The following is a 17,147-nucleotide window of genomic DNA, read 5'->3' as shown; positions in this document are numbered from 1 at the left end:
GTCTTTATATAGCCTCACCACTGATACCATTTGTCCAGATTTGAATTAATACAAATCTCTTCAACACAATCACATTTTTTCACATGCACAAACTTCTCATGCTGATTTATCGGGGTGCAGTCATGCCCATGACTTACCATTTCTTGCTGGTTGTGGGGTCCCATAAGATGTGGTACTGGCCTGAGGTGATTCTGGCATCCCTATGAAAACACAAGTATAATTATACCAGACAAAATGACTTTCCACTGCAGGGCAAACACGTACATTTGAAGCAGCCATTCACGATACAATTTTCATTTACTTTTTATTTGAAATTTGTGCAGGCATGTGAGGGACCGAGTATGGCCACAACAAAGCCCAACTGCCAAAGGCGATCCAGTATTTTACTCACTGATGGCGGACTGTACACAGATCCATGCATTTTTAGTTCACTAGGGCCATAATGGGTTTTGTGTTTGTATTTAAATAAAACAAAATCTGTAAACTTCAGCTGCGAGAGAAGGAAAATTACAAATTCATAAAAGGCAGCAAAAATCCATAAACTGTAGCCAAAAGTGAAGGTAAAAGACCAACAGCAGCTGAGCATGAAGTTCAAGTTGATAATAAATTCCAATCATAAATATACAGTTCATTTATTTGAAAGCATTTTTGGCAAAATAAAAGACTTAAATGTCACATATGTGTCTGTATATATTGTCAAGATTCTCTTGCTGAGCAAAATGTGTAAGTATCATAAACTTTTGTTTATCACAAAGCTTATTTTCTGCAATAATTCAAAAGCCAATGGAAAAATCCCATGAGGTTTTTGTCAAGGGAAACAGAGTGACGCTAACCTCGGGGTTGTCCTACACAAATACGTCATCAATGCAACATCTGGATCATCCATGAACTGGACTATGTATAATACTTCGAAATACTTGCCCATATCCTCTGTACTATGTATCTTATTTCAGAAGTGTTAGTTGATTGTTTCTTCCATTTTCAATGTTTATACTTTTAACAAGATGAAATGGAAAATGTTTTGAATAATAAAATATTTAAGGAAAAAAAAAAACATCAAGTCTCTGCATCATGCTAACGTTCTTGTTACGTAATATTCTGCCAACTTGCAGTTATCGCGATATTTGACTAATGGAAGTGTCAGAGTGTCAACAACGGGTAGGCAGCAGCAGCACAGCGGCGCTGTCCGGAGCAGGGAGGGGGGAGTGTAGAGGCGGCTTTAACGTCGGGTGAGTTAGGACGCTCTTGGGATCACCTAACGTAAAATTTGATATTTGCGAAATATATACAGGCAATATTCATGAGACATGTGATTTATAATACACCCTTAGCTAAGTCTACGAGCACAGCTTCTTTAGCATTAGCGAGCTAACGTTGAGCTGCTAACTTGGCGGACCCGTTAGTGTGAACTCACCAGGTAAGCTAACGAAGCTTCGACTAGCAGTTAGCATTAGCTTAGCTACCTGTGTTGTTACTGGCAGATAAACAAAAAAATCGCTTTTCCTGGCGTATCCGACCGACCGTTGTCTGTAATTAGTTTGCAGCATGTTAGCCTCCACGTCCGTTATAATGACACCGCTGTCGGATTACGGAAACACAATGTTTTGGCGTGGCTAGCGATAAGGTTATGCTAGCTTGAGGCCCATCTCTCATAAAGTCAGAGTTGGCCAAAGAATTGGCACTTTAGGTTAGCCTATCCTTTAGTCCGTAACCTAAGACACCTAGCTAGCCAAATAGCCGAACGACCTCGACAGTGATCGCCAGCTAACGCCACTGACTTGATGACAGTGGAGGGCAGATTGTGTTGTAGCTTGCTCTGGCTCTGCTGTATCGTTGAACGCTAGTCCCCGATTATCCTCGATTGAGCCTAAAGCAGATGCCTCAAACAGGCCGAAGATTGTCGGCCTGTTTACCTCCTGATGAGTTGTCATTACGATATGTGTGCTTTTGTTGGTGGTGTCCGTTGAGCTCATGCATTTAATGGCGCAAACACAGATTGTAGGTCTGAACAGGTGCATGTCATTCATGTCAGGTAGACCGATGCTGCAGGTTAACACATTAGCAAGATGCAGTTACAGGAAAGTATTTTGTGGTCTGCCACTTGCTTCTAGATAAACTTTGTCAACGCTCTAATGCCGGTATAGACGAATCCTGTAGTTTCACGATTGAAACATTCATTTGCATTCAACTTGTCAGGTAGTATATTGCGTTTTGATAAATAGGGCGTCAGCCGTTTGATAGCCTCCATACATTAATGAATGAGGTACATAACATTTTGCTCTCATTTGCTCTCTTTTGCAGAACATTTATCTGAGATGGGGGACGATCGACCTTTTGTATGCACTGCCCCCGGATGTGGGCAGGTATGATTCCTGAACATATTAATTAGAGCTAATTTTAAGGTTAAAGTAGTGTACAAATGATAAATTAATGAGCTATGATCAGGCACAAGTTAGACATTTTTTACAGTGCCTGACATCACTGTGGACCTTCTGCAATGACAGCAGATGCTATTATTCCTCTCAAATCAGATTTGTCAGTGGCACAGTAGACGCACTGATGATATGTCTTATATTCTTTATATTAATATGACTCAACTATATTTTTCTTATCTGCTGTGTTATTGTTTGCAGAGATTCACCAATGAAGACCACCTGTCAGTCCACAAACACAAGCATGAAATGACATTAAAATTTGGTCCTGCCAGAACAGACTCTGTTATCATTGCAGGTAATGACATTATCATTTACAATAGTGTTTGTTGTTGGCTGTACCGATATGCTACTCTGCTGTCTGTTGGGATATTTCTGTCTGCTAACCCTCTTGACTAACATAATATGTGCTCTTTTTTTCCCTTTATTTTTTTGCAGACCAGACCCCCACACCCACACGTTTCCTGAAGAACTGCGAGGAGGTTGGGCTGTTCAATGAGCTGGCCAGTTCCTTTGAACAGGAATTTTGCAAAGCACAGGAAGATGAGCAGAGGACAAAACACCCGTTGAGAGTAAGAATGAATCTACATACTGATTGAATTGCACACCGTTTTCCCTCAAGTTATATGGTAAAATGATATCATGGTTTTATTATATTTAGATTATCTAAAAGTCTTTATTGATCCTCCGTTATCTGCTTTCTGCATCCAAGGCTGCACCTTCACAACCACCATCTGAAGTAAAAGATGAGGATGAGGGTCCTTTACAAGTTGATTCTTCCCCTCCTGAAAGTCCAGATTCCTCCTCCAGCATGTCAGACAACAGCAGAGACTCAAGGGTGAGAGGCAAGGTACAAGGCATTGCCACAAACAGTTTTTATGTGGCCAGCACAATGGTTTATAGACTGACTTAAAAAAATTCATATCATAGTATGCACAAGAAAAAAATAACTTGAAGATTAATGATTATATCTCTGTTCCCAAAGACAAAATAATTTGCCTCTGGACTGTCAACAGAAAATAAATGTTATTTTTTTTTTGTATCAACAGGAGATTCTCACAAAACCCAGCTCTGCCCCTATTCCAACCATTGTGCGTCCAGGTTCTCTTCCACTTCACCTGAGTAATGACCCACTGCACCCAACTCTACCATCTCCAACATCTGTCATCACGCAAGCTCCACCCTCCAACAGACAGCTAAGGTAAACTGCATTGTGTTCTTGTTGTTATCTGGTATTTGTGGAATGCCTTAAAACTGAATAATGTCTTGGAAAATGTACCAAAGGGCAGCATCAGATGGTTCTCTATAGCTTTGTAAAACTGCAGATCTTGAGAGACTCAAGTTCGCAGAGTCACACCTACTTCTGAAGGCTCAAATCCAGTCCATTCGAAATTATACTTCGCCCACATACTGGCGTCATTCAGACATTTGTCACATTACAGAAGCTGGAGATGGTCTAACTACCATTTCACTGGGACTTGCAAGACTAGGTACATATAGCAGTTTGAGAGAGCCTCCCGTGTGAACTAGAAAATATTTGTCTACCTGGCCCTCAATCTGAATTTAGTCAGTGTGTGAAGAGTGGAGGAGCTGCAGTTTACAAGTATCTGGTTTTGTCCACAGCTCCCCAACAAGTTCTTATCCATTGGTGAGGCACTTCCCTAATGGGCATAATGTCCCTCTCCTGCCCAGTCCTGTGCAGATGACCTCAGTTATATCTGTAAGTAAATTTCAAAACTCTTTAAAAGATAACAAATGATACTTGATTTTTTTTTTTTGCACTTTACCATATCGCTTCTGTTTCTCTCTCTTTCTCTCTGTATGGCCATTTGTTGGAATGTGGAGCTTGCGAGGACAGTGAACACAGTGCCTAACATCCCCGGGATACCAGGGCCTCCAGTTGGTGGAGCAAGTAGTGGTTCATCCTCCCCCTCTGGGTATAGTCTGCATTCTGAGACCAAGATGGTGAGATGAGCAGTCTTTTTGGCATCATTTTGTCAACCTCAGGCTCTGAATAGCAATGTGTATCACATGTAAAATTGCTTTAACACTTAAATGCTGTTGTTATATTTCATGTGAAAAAAATTGATACCTTATTTTTTTTTTTTTTAAAAGCTTTTTGTGAGCTTAACATTAATTGACCTACATAGAGTGTTGCCTGTGTGTTTTTGTAGCGACTGAAGGCAGCTCTAACTCATCAGGCTCCAGGAGCACAAGATGGGGCTGGTGAGGGGGCAGGATCCATTCCTGCCGTCCCACAGCGGCAGGAACAGAGCCAACAGCCCACTCAAAACTCAGATGCACCATCACCTGCTCAGCCGCAGGTAATATGCATGCTGTATAAGCTTGATTTAAATCAAACATAGGACCACAGACCAAAATGCCTGCAGTGTATGGGAAACCTTTTTAAGTGGATGTGTACAATGACATGGATAATATTGTAATACTACAACCAAAATTTGTCTCAAATGATTTATTTGATGATTATTTGCACAGGTAAAGCCAGCCCTTCATTCACTTGGGTTGTTTATTAGTCTCTGTTACAAGTCTAGCTTTCACGCACAGGAGATTTAATGGTATCAAGCAGCAAATGTGCTATTGTGATGCATTTGGACTTTTCACATGACATATAATGAAATGAGGGCCTTAACATGTTCAAAACTACATCCTAGTTCCTCTACATCGCATTTGTGTCTGCAAGTAGCCATTTCACAGGAATGACATTTAGCACGAATGAACTACTTCCAAAATGTCTTGTGTCACACTGTATATATAGATAAAACTATATTGATATTTACTGCATACTAAATTACATACTTAATTGTCATGTTACAGCATTTTTGCGCCTTTAAGGAAATCTTCCTCCTTGTCATAGAATGTTTCTGTAATTCAACGTACCCCTTTCCCAAATTCAGGACATGAATTTTGAATTGATTTCATTACTTTCGCCCACTCCTCATTCCACAGGTGTCCCCCGCTCAGCCAACAGGGGGCCGGCGGCGGCGAGCTTCAGAGATGGATCCTGACGAGAGGAGGCAGCGTTTTCTTGAGAGGAACCGAGCGGCTGCCTCCCGCTGCAGGCAGAAACGAAAGATTTGGGTTAACTCTCTGGAGAAGAAGGCAGAGGATCTTGCCAACATGAATGTCTCTCTGACAGTGAGTCTTTGATGTTTCCAGCGTGTACACCAAATGCTCACAGATAAGCGTCTGTGATAATATGACAAGAAGGGGCATGTTGGGAATGATTTGTGTGCTGTATGTGTTGTGTTGCAATCAGAATGAAGTAACCCTACTAAGGAATGAGGTGGCACAGCTGAAGCAGCTCCTTTTGGCCCACAAAGACTGCCCAGTCACTGTTATGCAGAAGAAGGCAGCTTTCTTAGGTAACCACCTAAGGTCACAAACTGGCCAATGAGCTTCCACCACTGTATCACTTCTTTTGTCAGGATCCATCTATCATCTCATCCATCTAATGTGTTCTTTTTACCCACTCACCTCTCTAAGGGTGAATGTTTCTTTCTCTGTCTGTAGCTGCAGGAGGAGAGGAAACCTCCAGGGACACTTCTACTGAACCCATCGGCTCCCCAGCAGCAGTTATCCAACACGGGCCTTCACCGCCCGCCTCGGCCCCCAGCCCAGGGGCCACCATCAACGGGCTCAGCGTCCGCGCTGCAGAGGCTGTTGCTATGTCAGTCTTGGCTGGCATGGGATCGGGCCAGCCGGGAGGGGTCGTCATGGCAACGCAGTCACAGTCAGCTCCAAGATGATGTGCTGATGCAGGTAGCCAGAATGAACTCGAGTGGCATTTGGAGGCCGGACTGATGCAAAATGTTTGAAAAGGATATCTGCCCCCCTCTCTCACCCCAGACTAAGATTCTCTTCTCCCCTCACAGCCAATGATAATCACACAAAGACACGGCACAGTGCCTCTGTCAACCCTCCACCCCCAGCTGGCTCCCTGTTCAGAGAAACTTTGTCTTTCTTTGTATGTAAATATGAATAACATGTTGGACACTCACTCTGCAGGGTTTTGGGTAATTTCTTGTTCAGTTATGATGGTTGAAAAGGTTTAAGATTGGGATGAAAATGTATGAATGAAATATCTCTGTGAAAATCATTGTTTATTTTCGTTTCACTTAAAAATGCAGCTTCAGTCCAATTCTATCCTACACGCTGGCTGTGATGAGGTTGGTTGCTTCCCAGGCTGACAGTTTTACTGTAAGATGTCTTGTATTGTTCCTGTAAGAAAGGATTTTTATGCCCGATACTGGGCATTCACATAAAGTTTTGCTGATGCAGTGAAAGTACGGTGAGAGATTGGCTGGCTGATCGCAGTAAAAGGCAGCCTGGAGAATGTTTCTATTGCTCTTTTTTTGTTTATTTTTCACTTTGTTAGTTTACAGCCTGTTTTCCTTTTCAGTTAATTCTCATTAAATACACAACGGTTTAGTCAGTCAAGTGCATAACAAACCAAATTATAGATGTTTACCCTGTGAATGTCTGCCTGACGTTTGTAGCATTAGTTTTAACCCATTTGGAATGGGTGCCATTACATAAATCATGTATGTATCAAACCCTACAGGCTGCATGGTTTATTCAAGGATGAGGAATACCACTATTTGTATGCGCTTTATTGTGCTATCACTGGTTATTGATCTGCTTTATTTCTGTTTTATCACATCAAATAATCGATGCAAAAATCCTTGCATCCTGTCCTTGTTATGTTAGAATTCCATCCTCAGTCCTTGAAATGGTTAGCTTTAGAAGGCCCTTAAATGATAATCAAACCTGATAGATTTTAAATCATTTATCCTGGCATTTCAGTTGAGGAAAGAGTAGTGCAATATATTTTTCTATCGAATATCAATGTTCTTGTATTTAGCTGACGCGTGTAGCCCAGCTATCAAGAGGGGTTTGGTCTATTTCGGTTGAAAGCTAAAGTTACGAGGTGAGCGGAGAAAATGTGAAGATTGAGTATTCTTGAATGAATGAGATTGGTGAAAAGTGCACATCTGTAGGGAACTACAGATATCCTAGACCTGGGTGCTTTCCAACATTTGAAAAGCCGTCTTATATCATGAAGTAGACTTCATACTTGTGCAAGGTGCTTCTTTTGAATTCAAAGTTTTAAGATGCAGATTGTTTTATACCGCATTGTACTTCCAAGAGTATCATATTGCTTTTCCCCTTATCACTCTGTGTTGTTTTTTTTAACATGTCATTGTTTCAAGATGTTTATTTTTCTCTGTGGGCATGTTAGGCTTTTTCCCTCATGTGATAATATGTTCCCTTATTTTGTTTAAGAACATAGATGTCTTTTATGTGTTTAACAGAGGTTGAACCACATGAAAAATATGTCTTGAAGATATCTGTATGGAGGGTGTCAAATACTCAGGCCTCAAGATGGGAAAATAACTTGTGTATAGTCTCAACTAATGAATAAGTTGTCTCGGGCAAATAATAAAATAAATTAATGAAAAAGAAACAGTCATCAGCATGTTTCCACCAAGCCCCAGTTTGTGCTTCTCTTGTGTTACCATCATATTTCAGTCACAGAGCTAAGCATCTGTGTTTTGGTTTTTCTCTCATGGCATCCTTTTCAGCCTCAGCAGAGAGTTGTTTTCAGTCTGAAAACCTACTGTATACTTCCACACTCAGCACCAGACAACAAACGGGGAAAGTTCGAGCCTAGAAAACAGTTGAGCATTAAACAGCTCCTCTCAGGAGCTGGCGGAGACCAAAAACAGAGCTATAGATAAATAATGAATTTATATTTATAAGATGACTAGAAACAGAACTTCAAATGAATGTTGATTCATATCTGCTGAATGATTTCATTTTTGAATTTAGCAAAAACTTAAATTTTAAATCAATTTTATGTGGTTTAGTTGAGTCCAGGTTACATCATTTTTTTCTAATTATATTATTGCAAAAGTGATATTTGTGATATTATAATAATTCTGGTCCATAGGCCCTTCCCTTGTCTTTCACCATCATGATGTAATACTTAGGTCAAATTGCATATAAAACAATGTTGAAAAGTGAACCCTATAGAAACTTTAGTAATATACAGACGCATAAAGTGAAACTAGCATAAGATGAAATTTGTTTTTGTGAAGATTTATTTTGTACATTATCTTATTTTTCCTCAGAGAATTGCGATAATTCTGGTAATGGTAAGTGATGGTAACTACAGTACAGAGACAGTAGCCTACAAATATAATACATACTGCTCCTTAAGTAACATTTGGAAGTAGATAAGATTAATTAATTTAGTAAGAACTAAGTTTATAGTTGACGCTACAGGTAAGCAGTGTTTCACTAGTGCCCACCTGAGGGGAGGGGGTCAGGTGAGCTGGATCTGGAGGACTGCTGTTCTGCCTCCCAGCTGTAAAAACAAACAGCAGAGGGAGCAGAGAGTCTGCTCTATCCCACCATCCTGCCACAACAATTACCATCAGCCCTGGTCATGTGACTGATAGACTCCCCTGGCGAGTTGTTCTCATCTCCCACAGTCATGGCGGTGTCGGGGAGTCGTGGAGATGGAGTAAACACCACCGCTACAGCATCTTGATTTTTTTTTTTTTTTTTTTTTTTTTTTTTTATATTACCCTTTGCTTCATGCTGGACTCTACCTGCTGCCATCCGAGATATCGCAAACATCCCGCAGGCTGCTGTGCTCCCGACGATGGCCGACCGTGGCGTTGATGTGTCGGCTCTGCCTAAAGAGGTCAGGGACCAGCTGGCGGAGTTGGATCTGGAGCTATCCGAAGGTAAGGTCCCTGCAGCGGGGTGAAAGAGTTGGCTGCAAACGCTGAGTTAAGTGTGGATGTGGAGCATGTTTCTGTGAAAGCAGCCGCGTCCCGTGTCAGCTGCTGCGGAGGATCCGGACACGACTACAACACATCATAAAAAAAAAAAAAAAAAAACACACTGACCTCCTTTTCAAGCTGTCATTTCTTTATCAAGTGTTGTTGCCGCTTTTATCCCACATAGGGCTGATTATTTTTAAACAGATGTAAGTTTATATTTGTAATGTGGTACGTCTCAGTATTTCCCCCCTCAATGTTCTTGTTTTGATCCACATTATCTTCCTTCATATACTGTATGTCATGCATTGCTTATCATCTGAGCTCTTGGCCGTATACACTCCTGAAGAGGAAAATGGGTCACGTTTGTCATCCCAGAGGCCTTGTGTGTGTGTTCAGCCAGTGGACACTAAATGACACTCAGCTGTGCTGCTCTCAGAGCCTGAACCCTGAAACAGCAGCAGACATAGGAGGGTTATTTGTTTAATAAGAACTGCTGTAGGAAAAGGGGAATATGGTGCTGGCTGTTATGCAAGTCTCTTCCTCACACTGTGAATCACAGTGCAGCAGCTTGATTGGTGCTGTGCAGTTCTCAGGTGCCCGGGGGTGGATGAGTAATGTTATGTTTCACGTGGAGGGCCGAGCAGGGGAATGTATGGGCCACTGATGATGCCTCCGTCGCTCTTGCACCACAGACAGATGCACACAGATACCTACAACTGCCTGTGTGGGAGGACAGGTGAAACTTGAGAGAGAACCTAAGTGGAAACAGTTTAACCACCATCACTGAGCACATGTTCAGCCAGTTTCATTCTTTTAGGAATGGAAACGTGTTTTCTCTTCCATTCATGAAAAGGCAAAAAATCCCAGAGGAGGTGGAGAAGATTTTAACAGAAAAACCAGGTGGCGGTTTCTACCACACAACCAAATGTAGATCTCAGCGATTTTTTCCCTTTTCATTTGTTCCGGGTGACTTTAGTAGCTTGATGAAACAACCAAGCTTGGGCCTTGTTTTGAACTCTCCTTTTCTGTGTTAATGTTCACTGTGTTTATTTTTACTCATTAAAAAAAAACAACCTTAAACCTTCCCGTCTTCCTCCTCAGCTTCATGTAGCAGTGCTTCTATCAGTTCACCTTTACACTACACACTATCTTCTTCATTAGTTAAATTCCCACAGTGTCACAGAGTGTGGCTGTAGCAACTTCGACCTGAGCTACTGTAGAGTTGAGAATATGCTCTGGTTATTAATAGACTGCAATTAACCATGTGATAATGAGGGTGGATAATGGAGGAGGGGACACTCACTGTATATTCAACTCACTTAATGGGTGAGAGACAGTGGGTGACGGGAAATCACTGTGTAATCAAGTGTGCAATATGGAATGGAAAACAGTAATTGCACATTTATGACAATATTATTGCTATCCATTATTATTGTTATAATATAAGACAACGCTTCTCTTCGTTAAATGACAATGGATGGATGCAGGTTTAGTGTTGTAATTAGGATGGTGTGGATTGATGTTTGAGGTTTGTGTTATGATTGCAAACGTCTCCTCTCTTCCACAGCTTACTGTAAACGCCACAGACTTGAGATACAAATTAAAGTTAGTCCTTGAGTAAAACATTGAAACAACAGGCCGTGTCAGAAAGATATTTGTCAGAAACAGATTTGTGCCATTAACTGGAACAAAACAAGTGTACTTTGTCAGCTGAATATAATTTGAAAAGACTAATATCAGTTTTAACTGTATTAACTGTATGGGTTTTGATGCCTATGGCTGAATGTGTGCCCATAACGCTCCTGTGTACCTCTGCATTCACTCTATTGCTTCCATCAGCAGTGAAATCATCAATAAATGCCATTGTACCAGTACCTTTGGCAGACATACATGCCCGAGCCATAATAGCACCACCGCTATGTTTGACAGATGAGGTGGTGGCTTTAGGTCATGAGCTGTTCCTTTTTTCTCCACACTTTTCTCTATCCATCACCTTGTTGTTTGTTTCGTTTCATCAGTTCATATTTGTTCCAGAAATATACCCGTTTCTTTTTGTATGTTTTTGCAAACGTCAACCAGGCCTTTCTGTTTTTGAGGTTCACCAGGGGTTTGTGTCTTGTGCTGAATCTTTTGTGGTTATGGTCATGAAGTCTTCTCTTGATAATTAACCAGGAAACATGTCCGCCTACATCCTTGAGAGCATTCTTGACTTGTTGTACAGTCATAAAGGGGTTTTTCTTCACCATGCAAATGATTTTCTGTTCATCCAAAAGACTTATGCTCCTTGGTCGATATGGGTTGTTCACCATTTTCTAGTTTTCCTGTTAGCATCTGCTGCTATACCCAGAGTGTACCCATCTATTGATTTTGGCAAACCAATTATCTTTGAGCCTTATTATTATTTTTTTCACTTGCATGGCTACCTCTTTAGTCGTTATATTGACAGACAGCTCCACCTAAATCTTAATGACAGCTCTCAACTCTGAGCCACATGAGCTTTACTGTTTGTGAACTAATGCACTTGTTTGCATTCTCTGTGCTCAGATTCAGCCAAATGCATCAAAGCTCACTGGACAATATTTCCTCACTCAGCAGGTCAATGATCCTTAAGATGCAGCCAAAACAACAAAGAGTTTTTCAGGGTGAAGTGGTGGAATATCCCCGACTGGGTTTAATCACCTGATCTCTGATTGAGCTGCATTCCACTCGCTGAAGATCAGACTAGAAGACCAGACCTGCTGAAGACACAGTTTGGAAACAGCTGGTCAGATGCTCCTACCAGAGGAGTCGTAGCTCATCTATTGTCAGAACAATCAGAAATCTTTGCGTCACCTGTGATGGTTTTAGTATTTCAAAGGTGAAGTGTGAGTTAGTAGTAAGATGATACCCGCAGCGTGACCGTCCGTCTGCTGAGGACTTAGCCTCAAAGGACCATGCCTCTGTTATTTGTAACTTGAACTCAGAGACAGCTCTTTTGCTAATAAAAAGGCTCGGCACTGTCCAGATGCCCTGCTCCTGTATCCACATCTCATAGTGTGATGAAGTGCATTCGCCGTCTGCTCAGCGGCACTCAGCCCGTACAAGGCTGATGGCACAAGGCGAGCGGCAGCTGGCCGCCCAACGAGTCTGAACTTTCTCATGGATATCTTTTACATGGCAACAATCACCCCATTGTTGTCCCCATAGATGGGTCTCCCTTAGCAACAAACAGAGGAAAATATGCATCAGCAGTTTTTTTCCACAGCAATAGTAGTGAGCAGTAGTGTGTGTGTGTGTGTGTGTGTGTGTGTGTGTGTGTGTACTTGATGTGGTGTGTGTACTTGGTGTGTGATGAAGAGACAGAGAGACAGAGAGCGACTCCACCTTCTATATCCTCCACGACTGTAAGGTCACAAAGAAAGCCATTGAGGGGATCAAAGACTTGGTGATTGAGCCGGACTGGAATTTGGAGCACTGAACCACAACTGTTTAAGCTGCTCAGCTTGGCAGTGTGTGTGGGCATTGTAGTGGCTGCAGCTCCTGTATTTGGTTATATGTGAGTGTGTGAAAGTGACAGAGACAGAGAGTGAAAATGACAAGAACAAATTGCTTTGAACAGATGCTCTTCACACAGGCGGACAGGAAATGAATGGCATTGATCTCAGAAATGTGTCTGTCGCACACAGTATTGAAAACTGTAAACTACCAAAAGTTGGCATCAGACGCCTGGTTAGAGTCGTTGTCTGGTTTAGTTATTGTTTTAGTTATTCTTAAATAAGCTATTTACTGATTAGAATGATAAATTATCCTGTTTTTAGACTTAAGTATAGCTACTTGTGTTTACATAACAATTAAAAAGTTTGGTTTCTTTTATAAAATTGAAAAAACAGTGATAACATGTTGATGTTTAGTAGGTATAATGTTTATCATAGTCGCTATCTTAGAAATGAAATGTCCTCAGTTTTGTTTAGTGTTGGACAAATTAAAATTTTGACCCATTGGTGGTGCTACAGAGAAAGTCAGATGATCACCAAAGTTATTATAATTCATCCTGAGGGATGTTTTGGTGTTGAAACTCAAATATCATGTAAGTGCTAGCATGGATACATTTCAAAAGACCCAGCCCTACTCATAAACTATGATGCATGCCATCTGTGCCACTGCATACGTGTGCCTGTGCGCCTGGTGCTGTAACTGCATCACATGCCCAGTAAAGCCGACAGAGCCACACACCATCTCAGTCCCTGTTGTAAATGTCCAGCCTTAGAAGTGGATGTGTGGATTTCTTAGTGATTGCCGTCCATCCAGCTGCCTGTCTGCGATGCTGCGGAGGAGAGGCAGGATTTCATCTCAGCAGCCTGTTCCATACTGAGAGAGAGAGAGAGAGAGAGAGAGAGAGAGAGAGATTACGGTCCTGCCTGCGTCTCTCAATTTAGGTCACAGAGCATCAGGGGGCAACACGCCTGGCTCATTTAGCCTGAGAGTCACATTGGGCCAGGACTGCTGCTGGGGATCTCTTCCTCTCCCCCACCCACCCGTCCTGACATCACCGCTGCCTTCTCTCTGTCAGTTTCCGCCACTGCTGTATTATTTTAGTTTTCCTCCCCTTGAAGATAGATAAGATGCATTCTTAAAGGGCAAGGCTGGTGTTATTCTGTGTTTTTCTTACTTTCTAAAAATCCCATGGAAAGACCAAAACCAACATTATGTTATTCCATCTTTCTTATTACGTACTGTCCAACTTCCCTACCAGGTGTGTGGCACTCATTCCAAAGCCCTCCGGTTCCTGCCGAAAACATAAATATTTAAAAGTGGGTCACAAATACATAGTTTTATTTCATAAAAGGCTAAATGATTTCCTAAAACAGCTGTTTATCAGATGTCACTCAAACAGAAGTTAACGTGCATTTGTTCCAGACTGTAAAGGAACATGTTAACATGTGTAATGGTGAGGATCATTTATATGTTTTTAATAGATTTTGAATAACATATGGAGCTCTATAGCACACAGGAATAAGATACTTCAGCTCCTGGCTGCACAGATCATACTTCAATAAAATGAATTCCTCGTTGGTTTTGTTTGTTTCACAGGATTCAGTGACATTAAGAGAAATAGAATATTTTCAGTCTTATCCTTTAAAGCCGGTGGGTTGAGTAACACTGGCTATGTGTTATGCCACATGTATCAATGTGCTTACATGGGCCTTCATTCGTGTGAGTGTGTACCCGGACAGAAAGGAGGCTGATTTAGCATATCTATTTAAAAGCTCATTAACTGTTGCAGAGGAGCTGTCCTCTGATTGCTGGCCCGAGCTCACGGCCACAGACTTGGTTTTACACCATGAAAAGAGGGACTCTTCGGCCACCCGTGTCACAGGAACGCAACAGCAGGATTCATGTTTGGTTTTTTTATGTTTTTGGAAATGAATCATGATTATTATATAACACCTTATGTGTCTAATTTCACCATTCACACACACCCACACACACATAAACACTAAAAATGCATTGAAGCTCTGTGTACAAAAAAGACTGAATAATTTAGATGCGACTCGAGTGCACACCTCCACACAGACACACACTGTCAGCCTGGTAGCTGAACCATCTCACTTTTAAGTCCACAGTGAACTGCAGGTGGGCTCTCAAACCTCCTCTTTAAAGATGTGTGTCTCCAAATCCTTTGATAATTAGAATCGACCTTCCATGATCTGCTTGCTTTGTCATTTCTGCAGGTTATAACTAAACATAACAAAGCAAAGAAATGACAGTGAGGCTGACAGTGGTGGTGGGAGAAGAGTAAGTAGTGGTCAGGTCACTGTGTTGCTCACTGAATTATTAAAAAGTGCCAAGTGAAGTAGCTGCAGTCAGCAGCACGTGCCTCAGTCTCTGCAAAGTGCCATTTAATCCAAGTTTCTTTCTATTGTTAACCAATGAATTAATTTATTTTATTTATACTACACTCAACTTCCAAGCCATTTCCAAGCTGCTGCTCTGCACTGCTAAAATCCTGATTTTACACCACGATGTTGTCTGACCAAATCACCAAACACATAAGTTAATGTCAAAAACTCTGCTGTGATTTTGGCTATATTTACTTGTAAAATGATCACTCAGAGAGAAAGTTAGAAGCGACAGAATATGTTTCTTATTTTGTCTCTCACATGGCACTCTGTCAGGGATCCATACTTTTCAACTACAGTATTTCCTCAATAAATGATCAGGGTCTTTACTTAAAGGCAGACTTTTATTGTACGTCATTATTTCTGATTCCCTGTATTTGATATGTATAATTGGTCATACCGGATTTTAGTATGAAGCCTTGTTTTCAGTTGCTCCCATTTACTGCATTACATGTTAATACAAACTCCTGTAACTGTTTCAAATTAAAAGCCCTCTAGCATTTCAGTGGACAGAAACCTTTTATTACTTAACAGGGCTTTTATTTCTGATGTGCTGCAGTAATGGTATTGTCTCATTTCCGTCTGCTGGCGTTTTTGTATTCAGATCTGCTTGCTTCTTTGGCTTCTGGCTTCTGGCTTCTCCCTCTGCCTTCCACTCTCCTGCTCTCTCTTCTTGATGTGTCTTATTTTTAGTCATTCCTCTGCCTACTTTACTAATAATGGTACATTTAATGAAAGTAGTCTATTTGCTGTAATAGAGGTGAGGTTCAGTGAATTCAAAGTGATACTCTATTTCTATGCAGCTCCCAAGCAGCCAGGAAACTAGGGTGGCAAGGTGACTGCCCGTAACAAGAGGCATAACCCTAAGCGCACGGTTGGCACCCATACACATGGCAACCATATACTAGGGCTATACCTAGTTGTTTGAAAAAAAGGCTATAGGTTTAGCGCCAAATGTACTAAATTGGCAACACTGCAGGCTGTAAACGCACCCCGAATAGAAACTGTTTGTGGCAAATCATTATGTAAGAGCAATGGCTAATGGAGAACGTCCAACTCAGTCACGTGGCATTTAGCTGAACAATGGTGGAACAATGATCACTCAACCTTTTGGTGATTTACCCTAACCAAGTTTTTTATAGAAAATGAAAATGAATTAAAATTCAAATTAATAACCAACCAAACCAAATTAATCACCAACTATATCCATGATTGATTAATCATTTAAGTCAATTTACATGTAAAATTGTAAAAAATGTCCATTTCCAGCTTCTCCAACATGAGGCTTTTCTGCTTTTCTATGTTTATATTATTGGAAACAGACTATCTCTGGGTTTTAGACTGCTGGTCAGACAATAAATTTGAAGACATCATTGTTGGCTCTGGGATGCTGTGAGGGATCATTTTTTCCCACATTTTTTCTGGACTTCTTCTGAATCAACGATTAAAAAAATAATACTTTCTACAGCGCAAGATGACTAAATCCTCACATTTGCTTGATAAATGACTTATTGATTTGTTGATGATAAATTCTCTGTGAGTTGACCGATAAAGTTCAGCACCAAAATGGACAAATGCACAACAATTTGCACTGCATTTCACCTCACTCTTCATTTCTCAAATGTTTCCAAAGGTGTTTTATGTGTCAGCGGCAGCAGCTGTCATCGAATGGTCCTGGCCTGAATCATCACCATGGTTTTGCATCTCATGTTCCCTCATGCAGCACCACATGGGCTTGGTTGCTATGGACATGGCCCATGTGGTGCTCCCATGCCCTGCCCCCCACCCATCCGCTTACACACACACTTTTACTTTGTGAATTTTCCATAAACCCTTTCCAGATTAGAAAGGCCATATGTTGTAGCCACACATAGAGTAACACAATTTAATGTTCTGCTAAGCTGTTAAAACCATTACAAAAGGAAACATGAGGTTTCTGCCACCCAGTCATAGCTTGTGAACAAAGTCTTTTCTTGCCTGAATTTGTAGGATACAGCCAGTGTGTGTGTAGCTCTTACTATCCC

At 41.2% G+C, this 17,147-nt stretch overlaps 2 protein-coding genes across 13 annotated transcripts in view; both read left to right on the top strand.

Moving 5' to 3' along the window:
- The first annotated feature begins 1,133 nt into the window (after positions 1-1,133).
- On the top strand, positions 1,134-7,941 carry atf7b (activating transcription factor 7b). 11 transcript variants are annotated; one of them, XR_011693226.1, is made up of 13 exons: positions 1,134-1,229; positions 2,302-2,363; positions 2,634-2,730; positions 2,871-3,004; positions 3,145-3,282; positions 3,482-3,633; positions 4,056-4,152; positions 4,278-4,397; positions 4,607-4,756; positions 5,400-5,588; positions 5,710-5,815; positions 5,937-6,212; positions 6,326-7,941. XR_011693226.1 is itself a non-coding variant. In XM_071494547.1 (13 exons), the coding sequence occupies exons 2-12, from the start codon at positions 2,316-2,318 to the stop codon at positions 6,197-6,199; spliced, it is 1,455 nt and encodes a 484-aa protein (XP_071350648.1). In that variant the 5' UTR covers positions 1,134-1,229; positions 2,302-2,315; the 3' UTR covers positions 6,200-6,212; positions 6,326-7,941. The 11 variants fall into 11 exon arrangements, 10 of the variants coding, with proteins under 10 accessions (XP_071350648.1, XP_071350646.1, XP_071350647.1 ...); XM_071494547.1 differs by having other exon boundaries at positions 3,145-3,270; positions 5,964-6,212; XM_071494545.1 differs by having other exon boundaries at positions 5,964-6,212; positions 6,326-6,462.
- A 664-nt stretch (positions 7,942-8,605) lies between these two features.
- Positions 8,606-17,147, top strand: part of dip2bb (disco-interacting protein 2 homolog Bb) — a 39,244-nt gene continuing 30,702 nt past the window's right edge. The window contains exon 1 of one of the 2 annotated variants that reach the window (XM_071495233.1): positions 8,606-9,205. In XM_071495233.1, the coding sequence (XP_071351334.1) occupies positions 9,121-9,205 (85 nt within the window). In that variant the 5' untranslated portion in view covers positions 8,606-9,120. The remainder of the gene's footprint in view (positions 9,206-17,147) is intronic. The other variant, XM_071495234.1, reaches the window with a different exon arrangement.

This window comes from Trachinotus anak, unplaced genomic scaffold (genome assembly GCF_046630095.1).
Source record: "Trachinotus anak isolate AG129_WGS33_773 ecotype Australia unplaced genomic scaffold, CSIRO_AGI_Tana_v1 ptg000013l, whole genome shotgun sequence".
NCBI lineage: Eukaryota > Metazoa > Chordata > Actinopteri > Carangiformes > Carangidae > Trachinotus > Trachinotus anak.
Note: the sequence above shows the minus strand (reverse complement) of the source record. Positions and strands in the feature narration are given on the sequence as shown.

What these genes read in the sequence shown, in the direction of transcription:
- atf7b (XM_071494542.1), top strand. Translation starts at nt 2,316, where the DNA reads ATGGGGGACGATCGACCTTTTGTATGCACTGCCCCCGGATGTGGGCAG. An exon ending in CTGCCCCCGGATGTGGGCAG is followed by an intron (nt 2,364 to 2,633) that starts GTATGATTCCTG and finishes TATTGTTTGCAG; the next exon opens with AGATTCACCAATGAAGACCA. An exon ending in ACTCAAGGGTGAGAGGCAAG is followed by an intron (nt 3,283 to 3,481) that starts GTACAAGGCATT and finishes TTGTATCAACAG; the next exon opens with GAGATTCTCACAAAACCCAG.